The following is a 17,926-nucleotide window of genomic DNA, read 5'->3' as shown; positions in this document are numbered from 1 at the left end:
AAGATACTAGAACGGATAGAAAATTGGCTGACCGGTAGGAGGCAAAGAGTGGGAATAAAGGGGGCCTTTTAACTAGTTGTCTGCTGGTGACAAGTGGTGTTCTGCAAGAGTCTGTTTTGGGACAGCTCCTTTTCACGTTATATGTCAATGATTTGAATGACAGAATTGATTGCTTTGTGGCCAAGTCTGCTGATGACATGAGAATGGGTGGAGGGGCAGATACGTTGAGGGAACAGGGAGTCTGCAGGAGGACTTAGACAGATTAGGAGAATGGGAAAAGAAGTGGCATTTGGAATATTGTATAGGGAAGTGTATGGTCAGGCACTTTGGTAGAAGGAAGAAAGGTGTAGACTATTTTCTACAAGGATAGGTGGAGGGCCAGGTAGTGCTGAGGAAGTGGGGAGTCTTTGGAAGGACTGAGACAGATTGGGAGAGTGGGCAAAGAATTGGCAGATAGAATATAGTATAAGGAAGTGTATGGTCAGGCACTTTGGTAGAAGGAAGAAGGGCATAAATTACTTTCTAAATGGGGAGAAAATTCAAAAATCAGCAGACCAAAGTCACTTGGGAGTCCTTGTGCAAGGTTCCCTAAAGGTTAACTTGCAGGTTGAGTCGGTGGTAAGGAAGGCAAATGTAACATTAGCATTCATTTTGAGAGGAATAGAATATAAAAGCAAGAATATACAGTAACGCTGACTTTTTATCAGCCATTGAGGAGACCACACTTGGAGTATTTAGTCCCCTTATCTAAGAAAGGGTGTGCTGGCATTTGAGAGGGTATAGAGAAGGTTCATGAGAATGATCCTGGAAATGAAAGGGTTTGCATATGTCGAGCTTTTGATGGCTCTGGACCTGCACTCACTGAAGTTTATAAGAATGAGGGGGATCTGAGATTATTGAATACTGAAAGGCCTAGACAGAGTGGCCGGCAAGAGTCTAGAGGGTGAGTTTATGACCAGATGCCACAACTTCTGAAAAGGATGTCCTTTTAGGAACTTCTTTATCCAGACAGTAGTGAATCTGTGTAATTCACTGAAACAGACAGCTGTGGAGACCAAGTTATTTTATATATTTAAAGCAGAAATTAATAGGTTCTTGACTGGTATGGATGTCAACAGTTACGTGGGGAAGGCAGGAGAATGGAGGTGAGAGTGATAATAACTCAGGCATGATAGAGTGGCAGAGCAGACTCTATGGACCAAATAGCCTAATTCTGCTCCTATGTCTCATGGTTTTAAGGTCTGTTTTCAGATAGGATGGAGGATAGTGCAACTTAATGAAGAGTATTTGTGAACAGGATATTTAGAGCAAAACAAAAAGGACAGTGAATTTCAAAATGGGTTTAACAGGTCATCTTTTTTTTACTTACGTTGCATAAGATAATACATCACTGCACATCCTCCTCCAGAAACTATCCCTAAATATATTGCCATCTGTTGTAAAGCATGTGTTGAAACCGGCATCATGAAAAACTTCACAGACCCTAATAAAAAGAAAGTTAAATATCAGTAAACAGTAGACCCCAAGATATTTGTAATCTCACGTTCAATATTTTAATTAACAGACATACCCCAAAAATTTGGGGAATTTTAAAAGAACTTCTGTAATTATAGGGCCTACTGCACATCAAAATAAAAAGCACACATCTGCCCCTCCCTTAGTTGTTGACAAGTAGCTGTGCAATTCCTGAATGTTCTGTTTTTCTTTATTTTGAACCCAGCAACTGTCCTCACGCTACCACAAGTCTGGAGATAATAAGGTGGTACATTTCCATACATTAAATAATGGATATACTCCGTGTGTCAAACACTCTTTTACAGTTCTTATGGTGAGATTTCTGTGTATAAATAGTTCAAATGTAAATAGGAAGGCACGTAGGAAGAAAGCAGACCCAACTTATGGTCATATATACAGTTCAAGATTATTTTTAATTCAAATACATATTTTAGGTAATTCCTACACACTAAAAACCAGTAGAGCATCTGCCACAGCACCAAACCAAATCAATATTAAAAAGCTGTAAAAGCACATGTAATGTAAAAATGTGACCCAGCATCATTCTGACAATGCACCACATTTAACAGAACTGGTAAACCCTCTCGTTCAGTAAGGTAAAGTTTTGCACACCATTCCTATTCTTCAGCTATAACAGGCAAGATTCCTCTCCAGCAACACACAAAGCACTGGAAGAACTCAATGGGTCAAACAGATGATCAACATTTTGAATTGAGACCCTTCAAATGAACAGAAGAGGGAAGGGCTGAAGCAAAAGCAAGCGAGGCTGCATGAGAGGCAGATGGTGCAGGGGAGAGTTGGAATAGTGCCAGAAATTGGGAAGTGATAGGTGGAAGTGACAAAGTGCTGAAGATTCTGAAAGCTTTTAGGAGAGGAAATTGGAACATAGAATCAAAAGGAGGAGGAATGGCGTGGAATCAAGAATTGTGGTAATTCTCTTCTGCACCCTCTTCAAAACCTTTACATCCTTCCTATAATGGGACAGCCAGAACTGTACCTGATACTTAGTGTGGCCAATATAAGCTTTCATACACATGCAACATGACTTCCCAGTTCTTACTCAGTGCTCAGACTGGCACACTTGCCTTCATCATTCACCTTTTTTGCAACTCTATCTACTTACGTACCCACATTCAGGGAAGTATGGAGTTAGATCCCAAGATTCCTTGCCGTTAACTGTATATTTTCCCTTTACACCTGACCACCCAATCACCTCAAATTAAACTCTATCTGCCATTTCTCCATCTACATCCGTAAGTGATCTATATCCTGCCTTATCCTTTGACAACTTCCTTCACTTTCCATAACTACACCAATTTTGTTGTGCCTAAAGCACACTGGAGCCTCTCAGCACCCTCTTCATAATTCCCACTTATCATCCACAACCTTGAAGCAATTACATTTAGCTTTATCACCTAAATCATTAATGTATGTTATGATTAGCACCCAAACTCTGAACTTACTGTACCCAATATTCACTGCCTGCCATTCAGAAGATCTGTTTATTCTTACAGCCTGTTTCTACACTGTCAACTAGTTCATAATCCATGTTAATATATTAGCCTCACCCCATGTGGAAAAGTCTGGCCATCAAAATTGCCTTGTTAGAAAAGGTTTTATACCTTCCCCCAATGCCCATGTGATTGTATATGAATTCAGCAGAACAGGATCCTGATGGGCCTTAAAGGAGATTTACATCTTTCTGCTAAGAAAATTGTGATTGCCTGATTTTATTTTTCAATGTTTAGACATTTCCACAATGCCACAAATTCTGAATTTTAAACAAAATTGTTAGCAGGCTGAAGTATTTAAAGGGAATACTTATAAAAACATAAGCTCTCCTTAACCTTATAATTTGACTGAAAAATACATTTAACAGGCAAAAATTTCAGCAGGGGATATTAAAAGGCTGTTTCATCCTTCCATTCATTCCACTGAGTTACTTGCTTTCCATTTTCTTATTCATTATTTGGAATGATCTTGGTAACTTCTGTAGATCTGGATATGGTCATGAGAATATGTATGAATGGAGTGACACTATTCCACAATAGTAGTGCTCATGATTGAACTGTTCCCACAACCCATGGTTTCACTTTCAAGGACTCTTCCTCTCAGGTCCTTGATGTTTATTGTTTATTAATTATTATTATTATTGTATTTGCTAAGCTTGTTGTCTTTTTGATTTTCTATCCAGCTAGGTGCGGACTTCCATTGATTCTATTGTGTTTCTTCTACTTACTGTGAATACCCACAAGAAAAAGAATCTCACGGTTGTATTTGGTGACATATATGTACGTTGATAATAATTTACTTTGAACTTTATTTCCAAACCATTCAACAATGACACGGTTGCTTTTAAAGAAATTAAGGATGTTTTTCTCTTGGGCAGAAGCAAGTCATCAATAGTGAAATCATCAAACCTTTTTACGTCCTCTCACCATAATCGTCATTTTGGTTGTTGAGAATATCCGAGGAGAAATCATTCTTAAGGACTTGTTTCCTTGGGCTCAAAATTCACACTTCCTGGTTTGAGCTGCCTTGTGCCTAATTGCCCCCACAGTCCACCTTCACAATGATTGAATGCCAACCACAAATTTGGCAGCCAGATCAATTAGACACACTGAATTTGGTAAACAATTGCCTAAGACGAGTATACCAAACAATAGACAAAAACAGTAGATCTACACACATTTTCAGCAAAACCAAGAACAAGAGTAAGCCACTCTTGCCCAACTATTTCAAAAGAACCTGATTAATCTGATCTAGGTGTAGCCGGGTAGAACTGAGAATTGTACCTGTTGCTTCCAGTTGAAAGGAAAATAGCAAAGGACTATACTCTCCAGGTTGCCTTAAAGAAGCTTGCTGTTCACACATCCTTGGGCCAGGGTCGAGTTTACTGTAGGTGAATGGGCGGCATTGCTGATACTCTTGGCCAATTTATTTTATTGACCGTGTGTACCTGCGTGAGGTGTGTTACCTATACTGCTATTTTGGTACATTGCAGGACCACGTATATCTTAGTGTGAGCCACTGCTTTAGCCTTTTGCTTAGCTTGAACCTGTGGTATTTGTATGGCTAGTCTCAAATTTCCATGTGAACCTGAGGCACTGATGTACCAGCTTCATCTAACATACTTCATTGCATTGATTCATTTCATTTCACACGGTGGTGGACAGCTTTGAGACTTTAGCTTATGACCCATTCAGTGCTAAAGATAGTACCACTGCACTCTATTTGATTTGATGGTAGCTCGAGAGCTGTATTCTATTTGAAAACTGACTTGCCTCTCTACTTACAAAGTTTTTTTTCAATAAAAACTTCTGTTTGTTTATAAAATTTGTTGTAATTTTATACTAGATTGTCTGATGGCCTGCCTCAGAGGGGTTGAGAACCTGCCCATATTGTCCTGTACTCCACCTTCCTGCCTGTTCACCATTACAAGTGACTCCCTTATCTATCTATCACAGTCCCGAATATATTCAAAGCCTTAGCCTCTGATGTACAAAATTCTGTAGATTCACAATCTGCAGCAAAGGAACTACTCACCTAGGGTTTAAATGATCAGTTGATTAACCTTTCCACTTATGATTCAAGATTCAAGTTTACTTGTCAAATGAACAATGAAACATCCAGTGAAATAAGTCATTTGTGGTAACAACTAATACAGCAGAAGGTATACTGGCAGCTGTCGTTAAGTGTCACCACATATTCCAGTGCCAATAAAGTATGCCCACAATGCTCAGCAGAACAACGCCGAACAGAAAACGGAACAAAACAACAACAACAACAAAAGCAAGGCCTGATCCTCTGTCACATGCACAATCCAGGAGACATGGGTTCGGGCCTGCAAAAATGAATGTACAAGGGTATACGTGCTATCATAGGGACAGAAATGTGGGCAGAGGGGGTGGGGTGGCCCTGTTGGTGAGGAATGAGATTCAGTCCTTTGCAAGGGGGGACATAGGGTCAGGAGAAGTAGAGTCTGTGTGGATAGAACTGAGGAACAGTAAGGGCAAAAGGACCCAAATGGGTGTTGTCTACAGGCCACTAAACAGTAGCATGGATATTGGGTGCAAGTTGAATAGGGAGTTAACATTGGCATGTGACAAAGGTAATGTCGCAGTAGTTATGGGGGATTTCAACATGCAGGTGAACTGGGAGAATCAGGTTGGTGCTGGACCACAGGATAGGGAGTTTGTAGAGTGCCTACGGGATGCATTCTTGGAACAGCTTGTACGAGAGCCGACCAGGGACAAGACTATTCTGGATTTAGTGTTATGTAATGAACAGGATTTGATAAGCGATCTTGCAGTAAAGGAGCCATTAGGAGGTAGTGATCATAATATGATAAGTTTTTATCTGCAATTTGAGAAGGATAAGGGCAGCTCGGAGGTGTCAGTGTTGCAGTTGAACAGAGGAAACTATGGAGCCATGAGGGAGGTGCTGGCCAAAGTTGACTGGACGGATAGCCTAGTAGAAAAGACAGTGGAACAGCAATGGCAGGTATTCTTGGGAATAATGCACAAGGTGCAAAATCAGTTCATCCCCCAGAGAAGGAAGGATTCAAAGGGGGGAAAGGGGCCACAGTGGTTGACAAAGGAAGTCAGAGATTGCATAGCATTAAAAAAAAGGAAGTATGACAGAGCTAAGGTGAGTGGGAGGACAGATGATTGGGAAGTTTTTAAGGAACAACAGAACTTAACTAAAAAGACAATACGGGGAGAAAAAATGAGGTACGAACGCAAGCTAGCCAGGAATATAAAGGAAGATAGCAAAAGCTTTTTTAGGTATGTGAAGAGAAAGAAGATGGTTAAGAACAATGTTGGGCCCTTGAAGAATGAATTGGGTGAAATTGTTATGGGAAACAGAGAAATGGCAGAAGAATTTAATGAGTACTTTAGATCTGTTTTCACTAAGGAAGACACAAGCAATCTCCCAGATGTATGGATGGGCCAAGGACATAGGGTAACAGAGGAAATGAAACAGATTGACATTCGGAAGGAAACGGTGATGAGAAGACTGATGGGACTGAAGGCTGACAAATCCCCAGGTCCAGATGGTCTGCACCCTAGGATACTAAAGGAGGTGGCCCTGGAAATTGCGGATGTATTGGTAATCATTTTCCAATGTTCCTTAGATTCAGGATCAGTTCCTGAGGATTGGAGAATGGCTAATGTTATCCCACTTTTTAAGAAAGAAGGGAGGGAGAAAACAGAGAACTATCGACCTGTCAGCTTGACATCGGTGGTGGGGAAGATGCTAGAGTCCATTATTAAGGATTAAATAGTGACATATCTAGATAGTAGTGATAGGATTGGGCCGAGTCAGCATGGATTTACCAAGGGTAAATCATGCTTGACTAATCTGTTGGAGTTTTTCGAGGATGTAACCAGGAAGTTAGACGGGGGAGATCCAGTGGATGTAGTGTACCTCGATTTTCAGAAGGCATTTGATAAGGTCCCACATAGAAGATTGGTGGGTAAAATCAAAGCTCAGGGCATCGGGGGGAAGGCATTGACATGGATAGAAAACTGGTTGGCAGATAGAAAGCAAAGGGTAGCGGTGAATGGGTGTTTCTCAGAATGGCAGGTGGTGACTAGTGGGGTGCCACAGGGCTCGGTATTGGGACCACAGCTGTTTACCATTTACGTTAACAATTTGGATGAAGGCATAGAAAATAACATCAGCAAATTTGCTGATGATACTAAGCTGGGTGGCAGTGTGACATGTGATGAGGATGTTAGGAGAATTCAGGGTGACTTGGATAGGCTGGGTGAGTGGGCAGATACTTGGCAGATGGCGTTTAATGTGAATAAGTGTGAGGTTATCCACTTTGGGAGTAAGAACAGGAAGGCAGATTATTATCTGAATGGTGTAGGGTTGGGTAAGGGAGAAATACAAAGAGATCTCGGAGTCCTTGTTCATCAGTCACTGAAGGTGAATGAGCAAGTGCAGCAGGCAGTGAAGAAGGCTAATAGAATGTTGGCCTTTATTACAAAGGGAATTGAGTACAAGAGCAAGGAAATCCTCTTGCATTTGTACAGGGCCCTGGTGAGACCACACCTGGAGTATTGTGTACAGTTTTGGTCTCCAGGGTTAAGGAAGGACATCCTGGCTGTAGAGGAAGTGCAGCGTAGATTCACGAGGTTAATTCCTGGGATGTCTAGACTGTCTTACGCAGAGAGGTTAGAGAGACTGGGCTTGTACACGCTGGAATTAAGGAGATTGAGAGGGGATCTGATTGAAACATATAAGATCATTAAGGGATTGGACAAGATAGAGGCAGGAAATATGTTCCAGATGCTGGGAGAGTCCAGTACCAGAGGGCATGGTTTGAGAATAAGGGGTAGGTCATTTAGGACGGAGTTAAGGAAAAACTTATTCTCCCAGAAAGTTGTGGGGGTCTGGAATGCACTGCCTCGGCCAATAGGGGAATCAAGGGATATGGGGACAAGGCAGGAACCGGGTATTGATGGTAATTGATCAGCCATGATCTCAAAATGGCGGTGCATGCTCGAGGGGCCGAATGGTCTACTTCTGCACCTATTGTCTATTGTCTATTATATTACATTGACTGTTCTATTTATTATAAATTACTATGATTGCACATGGCACATTTAGATGGAGACGTAACAAAGATTTTTACTCCTCACATATGTGATGAATGTAAGAAATAAAGTCAATTCAATTCAACATAAAGATCCCATTGAACTATCTCAAAGAAGACCCTCAAAGTTATCCCTGGAGTCCAGGCTGATTCTTATCATTCAGCCAACAAAACCAGATTTTCTGCTGTGACGTCTGTGGGAGATTATTGTGTATACGAGGAGTGATTGGTATGTTTGTGGCCTAAGGTAGGAGTCAATTTTAGAAAACCTAGCACATTTATTTTTCAACATAGTTCCCTCCTATATTTACACACTTAGTCCAGCAGTCGTGGAGCATACGGATCTTGGACCTCCAGAAAGTATCCACAGATGGGTGATTGATAAGTTTGTGGCCTAAGATAGAAGGAGATGAGTTATTAACTTCAAACTTTCTGCATAATCAGATTTGCTTGTGCATGTAACAAGAGCTGTATAACTCATCTCCTTCTACCTTAGGCCACAAACTTATCAATCATCCCTCATATTGTGTGCTCAATGTCTTGCTTTGTATCTAAGTTTCACTACCAAATGCTGAAAATTATTGTAAAACATTACTTTTTAACTAGTTTCCAGCATCTGCATTTCTTCCTTTCCAAAATATCTTGTTTGCTTTGAATCATCTTGTTAAAAAAAATCTCCTCTCATTCATTTCTTCTGCAGCCAAGAACAATTTTGAACATCTTTGACAAAATAGAACATCTGCATCAGTGAGAAAAGGAAGGCAGAGATCTTTGAAAGATTTCAAATAAAAATAATCTGATATAGTCATTGTTCATCATAATTTTTAAAAAAATTCCAAGCTTATCGTTTTATGAACCAGCTGCTCCAATTATTTTGCACTTTGAGTAGTTATTTTTCTTGGCAAATTTACAATTGGCAACCAGCACTTGCTTTTCACCAGTTTGTAATAATTGTAATGAAAAACATCAAAAACATTACAACTCATCTTCTGATGTTAACTCTCTGATCATTTTCTCATAAAACAAAACGAAGGATTTTAAAGATGACAACGGAAGCAATCCAGACTGTAAACTCACGCCAACTAATCAAAGTGAATTTATTAGCATACTACAGGTCAAAAATTAAGTGCTTGCTTGCTTGTGCATGGCTTTCAATATGCAGTAAACGAGCTTCAATTCAATGTAGTTTATTTGCAGTTAGAAAACTGAAAACATTTAAAATAACCTATGCTGCTTATCTTAACCCTATGCTGCTTACATACAATCCAGTCATGCACTGAAACCATGTCATAGTTCTCAAGTCATCAATTAAAGCTTCTGTTTCAGAATTATAATTGGCCTTTTGAAATGCTAAAATAAAGGATAATGATTTAGATGCAGTAGGATTTTGATAATCATTTGTTTTGTCCAAGACCTTTATGCCACATCACTATGTTTTATAAGTGTTGCACAGAGATGTTACAACGCATTGCTGATAAAACAATTATGCACAGTATACAGTCAGTGGCCACTTTCCTAAGTACATCTGCTTAATACAAATATCAAATCAGCCAATCATGTGGATGCAACTCAATGCATGAAAGTGTGGTGACATGGTCAAGCGATTCAATTGTTGTTCAGACCGAACATCAGGATGGGAAAGAAATGAGACCTAAGTGACTTTGATCATGGAATGATTGTTGGTGCCAGACAGGGTGGTTTGAGTAGCTCAGAAACTGCCGGTCTCTTGGGATTTTCACACAGAACCGTTTCTAGAGTTTACAGAGAATGGTGTGTCAAAAAAAAACATTTAGTAAGCAGCAATTCTGTGAGTGAAACTACCTAGTTTATGAGGGATAATGGCCAGACTGGTTCAAGGTGACAGGAAGGTGATAGTAACACAAATAACCACTCACTACAACAGTGGCAGAAGAGCATCTCCGAAAGCACAACACATCAAACCTTGCAGTGGATGGATGACAGCAGCAGAAAACCATGAACATACACAGATACACTCAGTGGCCACTGTATTAAGTGCTGGCGGTACCTCAAAGTGGGCACTGAGTGTATCACAGGGTAGTCCAACTTGTTCCAGATAATTTTGATTTTTGTTCTGAATCTAGCAACAAGAGTTGATGATTTGAAGCTGTTTGTAAATTCCAGCCCACGAACAAGGAGGAAGGGTATGTGGCGATTGTAGGTAACATGCACAAATGGAGTGGTGGAGTCTCTGGCTAATTCTGCATGCTTGAATGCGGCCATCTTTCACTTTTCCAAATAGTAAAACAGATCAAGGTTACTTAGATTCTCATAGGTCTGTGCCCCATCGTTGAATAAGTCTAATAAATAGATAAATACATTTCCTAGGATTTTCACACACAGCTGTTCTAGTTTACAGAGAATGGTGCACAAAACAAAAAGGAACATTCAGAGAACAGCAGTTCTGTGGGCAAAAACACCCTGTTAATGAGAGGCCAGAGGAGGATGCCCAGACTGGTTCAAGCTGACAGTAATTCAAATAACCACACATTAGAACTGTGGTGTGCACAACATGTCAAACTTTGAAATGGATGGCCTACAGCAGCAGAAGACCATGGACATATTTGCCATACTACTCAGTGAGAGAGAGTACGCACTACGATCCCTGCTACAACGCATCCCATCACAACTTGGGAATGCTAAGATAGCAAAGATTCCTCATGCCAATTCAGTTAGACTGCTTCTTAAGCAGACTGTGCATAGCTGTGGAAATGGTGAACTCCTTCCATCTGTTGCACAGAGCTTTATGTGTTCCTGATGAGCGATCCTTCATCAGTTCATGCATCCAAGGCCGTGAGTTCCCAGAGGATAATGTAGATGTTGCTTTGAGCACATCCCTGAAACTTCCCACCATCTGCCTGTTCATCCCACACCAGACCTACTTTGCAGGGCATTAAATCATAGTGCTCTTGGACCTAGTGTCTGAACATACACACCTAAGTATCTTCCTGAACGCTGAAAGCATCTGCTGGGGCTGTGGATTACTATACTATGAACCTGCTGCAAAGCCCTGCCTTCTTCTGGAGACAGGCTGGGGCGACTCATGCAGACATACACGAGTGCAGAGCTTAGTGCTACCCCCTAGCCTCTCTGCGAGTGCCAATCCGATGCTGGGGACTGACATCTCCACACATTGACAGAGCACCTGAAATTCTCTGGGTCTTTCTCATCAACTTTCACGGGTGCAATGAAAGTTGCTGTTTAGTCTTCTTTATGTTATACTGCACAGCTCTCCAAAGCCATGGACTTTTCCAACTGTAACAAGCTTAAGCTGGGAACAGATGTTACTCCTTGCAGTCATGGTTGATACTGACCATGCTCGCCGAAGTGTAGTCCTGAACCCTGCACCTCAGTGCTCTCCCCAACTTGCCCAGCAACCACTACATATTGTATCAATGGTTCACTTTACAGTGAGTCACACCGTGATGAGCTCACTGAAACCAGTGTAATCAACCACAACAGGGACGTCAGGATTCTGCATATGGTTCCCAGCTCTGTAGTGCTATCAGTAAAGCACCTCTCTGCTGTATAATGCTATGACACATTTTAGCATTAATTCCTTTGAATCTTGAGAATGCACCCCAAGCACAAAGCAAAGTACCAGTGCATTACCCTTGTAGGGTAATATAATCGGTGGAAACATACAGAATTCACAACCACTGGCATTGGGTTGGGGTTTCACTTTAAGGGGCTGGTCTGATGTGATGAGGTAATTACATAAAGGACTTTTACTGCTCTGTGTTCAGTTTTTTGGTGCTTTATAAATGAATTGCTACATTTTTTTTCTAAACATAAAATGCTTCTGCCATTTTATTTCTGGAAACCTACATTGGTGACCCAGATGTCCTCGGGCGATTCTGGAGTTATTGAACACGGCCAATGCAGTCACTTTGAAACAGCCAGAATTTTGAGAGCAAAATGCCGTCGTTTGGTTTGTTCAAGCTGAGGCCCAATTCGCACTGTAAGAAGTCTCCACTGACAACACCAAATATTTCTATGTGGTAGCATTGCTCAGTAATTCCATGGCTACGAGTCTGGTAAGTCTCCTAGATCACAATACCAACCACTGAAAACTCACCTTTTACAGACTTTTGGACTATTGGAGTCTGAGCACGCCAAACAGTTGCTCTCCATACCCAGCTTCGACAATGCTAAGCCATCAGAGCTGATGGACCACATCTCTCTCCTGGGAAATCACCATCCTTGTTTAATTTTTAAAGAACTCTTCATGCAGCAAATGCCTGATCAAGTTTGCATAGCCCTCGCTAATGCACCCATGAAGGACTATATGGAGCTCGGTAAAACAGTCTACACTTAGCTAGGCAGTGATGCATCATTCCTGCTCCTTTCTCTACCTCAATAAGCCTGGTCAGCAAGGTCCCCAACACAAGGACACCTGCACCTGTGAAACAGATGACACTGGGCCTATGTTATACCATGCTCACTTTGGTAAGAACGGTACCGCTTCAACAGTGCAGAGCATTGGGACATCAGAGGTCTGTGAACACCGTGGGTTCCAGCTTCGTCTTCTGTTCACTACAGACACCCTTTCAGGGCGATGCTTCCTGTCTGACACAGGTGTTCAAGTGAGTGTGCAGCCAGCATCACCTACTGATAAAAAGGCACATCGGAGACCACTAACAGCAGCAGGATCTAGACCTACAGGACATGACGGGTGATACTCTGCTTCTGTGGGTGACGTTACACATGGGACTTGTTAGGGTTAATTCGAGACTGCCATTACAGGTCAGGAGTGGCTCACGTAATGAGAGGGAGGGGGAGCGAAACTGGGGACCCCGCTACATCGAAACTACCAGTGTCACGCGGTTCAGTAAACAAAAGAAACAGGTAACTCGTGAGCATATGGCTGCGGGCCAATAAGATGGACACAAGTGCCCGATATTACCTAATATGTAGCGGGGGGTTGTGCTGGGGGGAAAAGGGATATAAATAAGAGCAGATTGTAAGGGGAGGTCGGAACGCGCCTTCTCCAGCGACTCCGTCGATTCGCTGTACCAGTTACGAATTCTGCAATAAACCTAAGTTTTGTAATATTCCGGTGTTGGTTGTCTCTCTTCCTAAACGAACACAGGGCAGAATTTCAAGCCCAACAGACTTCATCCTGGCTAAATTGGCTAGACATCTGCTTGGTGCAGATTTCTTGTGTGCCCAAGGACTGTTAGTTGATTTTAAGATCTGCTGGCTTGTGGATGTCAAGGACTTTGGGTCATTGCCCTTCTCCACCAGTAATTTACCCCCAAAGACTCTGTCAAGCTCATGCACTACCACAAGTGAGTTTACTCGACTGCTGGGCGAATTCCCAAACCTCACCAAACCCACATTCTCCATGAGTCATAAAACATGGGATCAAGCACCACATTTCCACAACTGGCCTGCCAGTTCACTCCTGCTCACATAAACTGGACACAAAAAAGCTGGCAACTGTGAAGGCCAAGTTTGCCAACATGGAAATATTTGGCATTGTACGCTGGGTAAATAGTCCCCAAAGTCTGATGGTGGTTGCCAACCCTCTGGCGATTACTGGCACCTTAACGAGGCCACCACCCCTGATCATTACCTGGGTCCACACATCCAGTACTTTACGGCATGTTTAGCTGGAAAGTTAATTTTTTCCAAGGTTGATCTAGTAGGGTCTACCATCAGGTGCCTGTGTGCTTGGAAAACAATCCCAAAACAGTTGTGATAACTCCATTTGGCCTTTTTGAGATTCTGTGCATGCCATTTGGGCTGAAAAATGCAGCACAGACTTTCCAATAGCTGATGAATTCTGTATTAAAAGACTTGGAATTTCTTTTTTCTTTACCTGGATGACATACTTGTCACCTGCGCGTCCTAATCTGAACACTTACCTCATCTCCACACACTTCTCAAGCGCTTAAGCCAACAGGGGTTGATTATTGCCAGTTTGGGTCATCAGCCATTGACTTTCTCAGCCTTTGCATTGCCGCATCAAAAGTAGCCACTATTATGGATTTCACATCACCCTGCTCTACTGAAATAAAACGGGTATTATTAGGCACGGTGAAGTTCAATCAACTGCTGAACTTGTGCTTCTCCTGTAGTGTGTGCTTAAGGGCAATATCCCTCATCATGTGCTTGACTGGTCGGAGGATGTGACCAGAGCATTTGATGACACTGTGTAAGCTTTTTCCAACACGACCTTACTGGCGCATCCACTCCACAATGCACCTGTAGCCATTACTACTGATGCTTCAGACTGTGCCGTGGGTGGTGTGCACGAACGGATGATCAGAGGTATGTGGTAGCCGCTCGCCTTCTTCGTTCGGCAGTTCCAGCCCACTCAAAGGCAAGTACAGCACATTTGACCGTGAGCTTCTTGGCCTCCATCTCACAGTCCGCCATTTTTGTTTTGCTTCTAGAGGATTGCCATTGCTTAGCATTTGTTGACCACAAACGCTTTGTGCATGCAATGGCCAAAATATCAGACTGTTGGTCTGCGTGGCAGCAATGCCAACTGACCTACATATCAGAATTCACAAATGATATACGATATGTCAAGGAGAAAATAATGCCGTGGCTGATTGCCTCTCATGGCCAGTCGTGGAGGCCATACACATAGGGGTTGACTATGCCGGGATGGCAGACAACCAAGCCACTGACTCAGAGGTCCAGGCTTACTGAACAGCAGTCATGGGCCTGCTGTTGACTGACATTATGTTCAGAGAAGGTGGGGTTGCTCTCCTGTGCGATGGCTCAACCGGTCACCCTCACCCCATAGTGCCTGCAAACTGGAGGCGGACTGTTTTTGACTCCATACATGGCCTCTGACATCCGGGCCAGAAGGCCTCACAGAAACTGATTGCACTAAACTTGTGTGGACTTAGATGCGTGTGATTGGACTGCAGCCCGCCGGCAAAAATTAACTGTCATGTCCAGGCACCATTAGCAACTTTTGAGGTCCTGGAGCAATGGTCTGACTATGCCAAGGTGGACTCCGTTGATCCTCTTTCCCCCTCTTGTGGTTTCACGCACCTCCTTACTGTGGTGGACCACACCACCAGGTGGCCAGCGGTGGTCATTCTTGCATCAACAACAGCCCCAGACATGGTTTGGGCATTCATCAACACCTGGATTGCTCGGTTTGGCACTCCATCTGATTATTTCCTCTGACCACGGTTCCCAAATAATATCAGACCTCTGGGCTGTGATGGCCTGGAACCTTGGTGTTAGGCTACTTCACACCACAGCGTATCGCCCACAGTCCAATAGCCTATGCCAGCGGTTTCACCACTCATTAAACACTGCTCTGTGGGCTTCCCTGACAAGTGAGTGTTGGCATGATCATCTCCTGTGGGTCCTGCTGGGGCTTACAACAGCTCCAAAAAAGAACCTGCAGTGGTTTGTGGTTGAATTGGTATGCCAGAAGCCGTTAGGAGTGACAGGTGACTTTATTCCTGTCAGCACAACTGCCTGCTTGGCCTCTCAACAGTTTCACCTTCCTCAGTAAATTCAATTCCTTTGCACCTATTCCTACCTCCCATCAAGGCGTACAGCACTCTTGGGTCCCTGCCGACCTGCATTCCACCTCATTTGTTTTAGTCCGCTGTGATACACACCAACATCTCCTCAGGTGCCCTAAACGATGGACCTTTCCATGTTTTGGAACAGAGGGAAAAGACTTTTAAAATAGATAAAAGGGGTAAACCTGAATGTGTTTTAGATTATCGCCTCAAACTGGCCCACAAAGATTTGGAGAATTCCGCTACCATGCCTCTGTTGTCACAACATGACTACGAACGTGTCAACATACCTCTGGACGAGCCAGAAGCATTTGCTGTTTCTCCACTCATGAAGGGCTCACAATGTCAGTTTTGGGGGGGGGGGGGGGGCAGTGTAGGCTCATGTAATTGGTGGAAATGTACAGAATTTACAATCACCGACATTGGGTTGGGGTTTTTAAGAGGCTAGTCTCACATGCTGAGGCAGTTATGTAAAGGACTTTTAGCGCACGTTGTATTCAGTTTTTTTGGTGATCAATAAATGAGTTGCTATAGTTTTTTCCCCAAGCATAAAATGCCTCCGCCATTTTATCAGTTTAAACCTACACCTACGTGCCAAACCATGCTTTTATCAACATCACTGAAAAACATTTACTTGCATAAATATTACACAAGTATTCATTTTGGCACAACTGCAATACACTTCAAATTCAGCTGACACAAGATGTTAGATTCAAAACAATCAGGGTTAAAAATTGTAACTTAAAAATAGAATTGTTCTCTTTGTGGTGGCAGTATAAACTTGTAATAACAGCCAGCTGAACAAGTATGCAGGAACAGATATAACTTTCGCATGTTGATCACAGAAATTCCCGTTAATATTGCAAAATCTAGACAGCAATTTTAAGCCAAATTCATTTCCTCTGAAACCACATTTTTATTGCATGTGACATGAAAACTGCTTTGAAACTCTCCCATCTTTCATCTATTGCAATAAACATGTCAGAATGGTTATGAAATTAAATCTTAAGGTCAGAAGTAGAGATGCTTGCTGATGAAAGTTTAACACCATTTGCAACTCCTCAGATGATGATACAGTCCACAACCTGGACAATATCCAAAACCAGACCAGCAAGCAACATTCATGCCACACAAGTGCCGGGTAATGATGATAGCCAACAAGATTAAATCTAGTTAGCACCCCCAAGATTCAATGGCGTTATCATCACTATCAACATCCTGAGGCTATCAGCGATAGAAGCTGAATAGAGTAGCCATGCGGGACAAAATTGCTACAAGATTACAGAAGAGGCTAGGATTTCTGTGGTGAGTAACTCATCTCCTAGTTCCCCAAAGGCTGTCTACAATCTACAAGACTCTAAGCAGGAATGTGATGGAATATACTCTTCTTGATTGGATAAGTGCAGCTTCAACAACATGCATGAAGTGTGACACCATATGGAATTGAGAAGCCACACTGTCCGAACTATTCACTTACTTCACAGGTACATTAGCAGCAGTTTCTACCAGCTATAGGATACACACTAGCATCTCATCAATATTCCCTGGACAGCACCTTCCAAACTGAAAACCTCGTCAGCTAGAGACTGTATAACTCTGACTCAACATCACCTCTCTCAAACTTGTTGTTGGAAATTGGCTGAATGGTAGCACTCATGCCTGTAAGTCAAGAGGGTAGGGCATTCAGAGTGCATGGTAGGTCACTGAGGAGTGTTATAGGACAGAGGGACCTTGGAGAAGAAGTACATGATTCCATAAAAGTGGCATCACAGGTAGACAATGCAGTGATGGAGGCTTTTATCATGCTGTCCTTCTTCAAGCAGCACATTGAGCACAGAAGTTGTGATGTTACGTTGCAGTTGTACAAGAACATTGGTGAAACTACACTTGATCAGTTTTGGTCACCCTGCTACAGTAAAGATGCTGTTTAGCTGGAAAAGAGTGCACAGGAGATATACAAGGACTTTGCTGGAATTAGTTATGGAGAGGTTAAGCAAGTTGGGTATAGTTTTTATTGGAGTATAGGAAAATGAAGAGTGATCTTATAGAGAATAAAATTATGATGGGTCAGATGGAGTGAAAGTGCACAGATTTTGTCCTCGGGTTGGGGAAATCGAGAACTGGGAGGGCATAGGTTTTAGGCGAGAGGGGAGAGACTTAACAGGAATACATGGGGCAACTTGCTCAAGTGTGAATGGTCAGTGTATTGAATGAACAGACAAGAAAATGGTTCTGACAAGTATGTTAACACATTTGAAATGTACCTAGACAAGTACGTGATAAA

At 42.4% G+C, this 17,926-nt stretch overlaps 1 protein-coding gene across 3 annotated transcripts in view; it reads right to left on the bottom strand.

Annotated features, from left to right (window-relative positions):
• coa1 (cytochrome C oxidase assembly factor 1) overlaps positions 1-17,926 on the bottom strand; it is an 81,399-nt gene that overhangs the window by 7,701 nt on the left and 55,772 nt on the right. For all 3 annotated transcript variants that reach the window (XM_073054401.1, XM_073054403.1, XM_073054404.1), the window contains one exon: positions 1,370-1,483. In XM_073054401.1, coding sequence (XP_072910502.1) covers positions 1,370-1,483 — 114 coding nt within the window. The remainder of the gene's footprint in view (positions 1-1,369; positions 1,484-17,926) is intronic.

Source organism: Hemitrygon akajei, chromosome 8 (assembly GCF_048418815.1).
Source record: "Hemitrygon akajei chromosome 8, sHemAka1.3, whole genome shotgun sequence".
NCBI classification, from domain to species: Eukaryota; Metazoa; Chordata; class Chondrichthyes; order Myliobatiformes; family Dasyatidae; genus Hemitrygon; species Hemitrygon akajei.
This window is presented reverse-complemented; position numbering and strand designations above follow the sequence as displayed.